This window comes from Rhagoletis zephyria, unplaced genomic scaffold (assembly GCF_001687245.7).
Source record: "Rhagoletis zephyria isolate East Lansing unplaced genomic scaffold, Rhagoletis_zephyria_1.1 Rzeph_scaffold_02788, whole genome shotgun sequence".
Classification (NCBI taxonomy): Eukaryota; Metazoa; Arthropoda; class Insecta; order Diptera; family Tephritidae; genus Rhagoletis; species Rhagoletis zephyria.
In genome coordinates, this window is record NW_016159872.1 from 1 (window position 1) to 4,283 (window position 4,283).

Here is a 4,283-nt window from a genome sequence, read left to right on the forward strand (position 1 = left end):
AAAGCTTGTTTTTAAAAAATATTTTTTTTACATTATTTTATTTTTATTACTTAACAGAAAAACACACCAAATAATTTTGACCGGCTTTACTATGCAAATACTCCTCTGCGCGCTCAAAAACAACCGAAAATCCGATAACGCAAAACTATTACGAAACCTTTTAATAACCATCGAATCCTTCTGATTCTTATGGATTTTTTCTTTGTTTTAAACATGCAAAATGTCGTGTTTGGCATATAGTTTTTTTTTGCCATTTTTCTTACTTCATTTTCGCTATGTAATCTTTTAAAGAACAAATAAGAAAGTGGTGTACGAGGATCATAGTTTAATAGTATATTATACACTGGAGCACACACGTATTTGGCTAAATTTTCCAATTGCAGACGTTGCATCGCGATGCACAGTGGCCAATTTTTGGAAAACCCTGGCCAAAAGTCCAAAAAAAATTGGTGCATTGGTATGCATAACCATCTTATATTGTTAGGAGGGCTCTATTGCGTATCGTTATGAGACAACAAGTCCATTATCTTAAGGCATTTAATGTTACAGGAGATCGAAGTGACTGTTTGCTAGCAATACGCTCTAAACTTTTCGTAAATTAGAGTTTTCGTCGTTGTTAAAATCGTGGTATTATCCTTAAAAAAAAAACCAACAGTTTTCAAGTATCCGCTCACGGTCATTGTAATCTAGAGTATGTAAAACATGTTTTTTCATTGTCACGCCATCTAAAACCTGAGATATTCACGGATTGTTTTTTTTTTTACTCATTATGATGGATTAGGAAAATAGTTACGAGAGTGGCCGAGATGGGCGGTCTAATTTTCTTTTTCATATATATTGAAGTTTTTCCCATCCACCTAGGTTAAAACCACCTGCCACAAGCCGCCACTGTAGTTTGGACATCAGTTTTTATACGCGATTCTTAATTTTTTTGTGTTTCAAAGATTTAAATTATGTAAAAAATTATTTCTGTCAAGATTTTGATGGTTTAAAGATTGGATGTTTTTAGAATTTAAATGATGTCAGAAATTACTACTATATTAGAGTGCTCATCCATGGGCCTCTCATTATTGAATGGGCACCCCTGCCAATTGGGCAACTTTCCGAAGTAGCCCAAGAGTCAAGGAATAAGGATATTAAAAAATATCAGCTGCTTGTATTCTCGGACCCTGTCATTTAAAGTTTACGTTTAAACCAGTGGCGGATCAAACGGATATTATACATACATATGCGCCATATTAAAACACACGCTGTGGGCCGCCACTGACTGACACCACCAAAACCCCCCCCGCTGGATCCGCCACTGGTTTAAACCCACCGAAACAAAATCATAAACTGTCGCCTGATGCCATTAAATTATTATCAACTGTTGTAAATCCGGATGCGGAATTTCCATCAGAAAATATTGATATGAGCTTGGATACTTCAGATGACTGCGAGTCTGATGGTGTATAAACTGTGCAGAATTTTTAAAATTTGTATACAAAGTTTTAAATGCGACTTTGCATGGTGTTTGTTGTATAACACGCTACAATTTTATAAACAAATACTAAGAATTAAATAAACAAAAAAGAAATAGTCAAAACTGGTCAAAAGATCGCACTCCTATTACTTTGTGGATAACAAACAAAACAATAAACGTTACAAATTAACTTTACTCGGGTACCGTTTTTTTTAAAGAAAATAAATTACTAATTCATTTACATACATAACAATGTAAAGCATTTAAAATCATTATGTTAACAACATTTCAATAACCTTTAAAGTATTGTGAAAATCGTGTTGATAAACGTTTTGGTTACTTTGTTAGCAGTTCGAAAAAAATTAAAGTAGCCAGCAAAAATGGGCAAATAGTATTTTTTCGTACAATATTCATAATGTTTGTTGTAGAATGAACTTTGTATGTTTTGCTTTATAGAATATTGTACAAAAAAGACTGTATTATGATTTGACATTAGTCGTCAGGCTCTAATTTTAATGTCATCACAGCATTTGTGATTATTTGGATCGCTTTCGCCTGCTTCCTTTCATTCGTCTCGCCAATAGATGCTACAATCATCTCGCCAAACGAACGCAAAGTTTTGTTCTCCGCCAATCGGTCCTTCTGCACCTCTTTAAACAGCTGGCAAACTTCACTAAACTCGCCGTCGTCACCCTGATCTCGCCGCTTTCTTTTTTTAGATATATTAGGCGTCGACGCCACGGGATCGCCTGAATACCTTTCAGGGTACCCTTCTTCGTTCTCATCTGCCAACGGAAACAGAAGCGGCGATGACGGAGATTGCTCAGACAGCATGCTTCCATAGCTTGTGTCCAGAATATTTATAGTGCATCGAGTGCTGAAAATCGGGCATTCTATCAGTAACTATACTAAAGTAAAAGAAACCAAACTACTTACGGTCTTGGTGCTATGAACGGCTTAAGGAAAGCCATATTGGTTGAGAAGTGCCAGGTCGGCTGCGAAGCCGGCGCACTTCCTGACGGGGCGTCAAGCTTCCGCAATTCGCGGGTATATCGCTCACGTAGTGAAATCCAGCGCTTGGTACACTTCTCTTCTAAAAACGTAAAAGGATATTAGTCATACAACTTGGATTTAAGGATCTTTACACAAACCTGTCGCGCCAAGCTCCCGCGATATTGCAGCCCAAGCCGCCAACTTCTTTGCCGGCAACCTGTAGCCCACGCAGGTTTTATTGTACAGGACTTCATTGTCCCGCACCAAGTCAATCAACCGCTCCTCGTCAATCATTCTGAAAATGACAAAAGTATCATTTAAAAAACGAAAATTTAACATTTATTTAACAAGTAATACTTACTTTTTGTCAAAATCCAAAAAAGCGCCAAGCGTCTGTGCTTAATTAAATGTCAAGTGTGTGAAGAGAATTGTCTAAATCAAGTAAACAAACGCAAGTTTCATCACAAATATTAAATGTCACTTGGACTTTCCGTAGAAAATCAAAATTCAACAGACTTGCAAGTAAAGTTATGTTCGATTTGGTGTTGGCTAATCACTTTTGCAGAAAATTCATTAAACAGAATCATTATGTGACACTTCTCAAGTCAAGTCAAGTGAAGACAAGTATGCATAACTGAGCCATAAACCTTTTTCTGAGTGTATTACTTGATATATATAGATTATTTCACAAAAAGTATGTGACCGCTTTGAGACAGATGTGAAAATTTTCTGAGCTGTCAAAAAGAATGAATGACTGCTTTATCAGCATTGGTGTTGCCAACTACCCATGTCGCTTATTAAAATTTCTTAACATTAGTGAAGTTTATACATAGTTCAGAATTTTAAGTATACTAATTCAGTGATACAAATAGATATTTTAAATTAATTACGCTATGCGAATAAATGCATACAATGGCAATATTAATATTAGGTATGAATGAGTGCGTAAATTCAAATAATAATTCAAGTATATTTACATGTATAGGAATTCTAATATAACTTAATGGTTCAAGAGGGCTCTCGATATCTGACTGGCTAGGCAGCGCTCGCTTAGCCAAGTGCCATAGGGAAAGAAGAAAACTCCATAAAAAGGAGTAGTGGGAGTGAGAACTTCCAAACCTTTTATGTAATAATATCGCTGAGCCGTTCGGACGTGTCTACGCTAAGCTCTCTATTATTGCCGTGTATATGGTTTTTTTTTCGAAAGTTAAACGATATTGTAATTTTACTTGAACACTTAAAGCATGCCTTGCACGTGTAAGCAAAAGGTCGANTTATTGCCGTGTATATGGTTTTTTTTGCGAAAGTTAAACGATATTGTAATTTTACTTGAACACTTAAAGCATGCCTTGCACGTGTAAGCAAAAGGTCGACCGTGGTCGCCAGAAAATTCAGTGCGTTAAATGTAAAGAATTGTTTCATTTAAAGTGTGTTAATTTATCGGAAGCCGATGTTGATTTTTTGCATAAAACCGATCGTGCATTTTGCTGCTCATCTTGTACTAAAGTTCGGCGGGACTCACTTCGCTCTCCGCCTCCACCCCACACCGCGACCAAGCCTTTGTCGGCTGTGGATGTCTCTGCTGCTCTCGATGCCCATCAGAATGTTCCAGTAAAACAACAACCGCTGCCTGGCGAGTCGGCTGGAGCTCAGAAAAACAAACTAAAAGGGCATTCGAATAGCAATGAGTTGGAGTCTACCCTCAGTGTTGTTCTCAACGAAATTGTTGGGCTCAGAGCTGAGAATGCACGAGTGATCTCTTTGCTTCAATCTTTGTTTGATGAGAAACATATCTTACTTGAAAAGGTTGATAGTCTTCAAGCTGAGC

General features: G+C 37.0%; 1 protein-coding gene across 1 annotated transcript; it reads right to left on the bottom strand.

The window, feature by feature from the left end:
- Positions 1-1,954: 1,954 nt before the first annotated feature.
- On the bottom strand, positions 1,955-3,501 carry LOC108367721 (uncharacterized). The gene is made up of 5 exons (XM_017622409.1): positions 3,433-3,501; positions 2,817-2,887; positions 2,614-2,750; positions 2,399-2,555; positions 1,955-2,339 (listed from the first exon to the last, which is right to left on the bottom strand). Exons 3-5 carry the CDS (start codon positions 2,747-2,749, stop codon positions 1,955-1,957), a joined length of 678 nt encoding a protein of 225 aa, XP_017477898.1. The 5' UTR covers position 2,750; positions 2,817-2,887; positions 3,433-3,501.
- Positions 3,502-4,283: the final 782 nt, after the last annotated feature.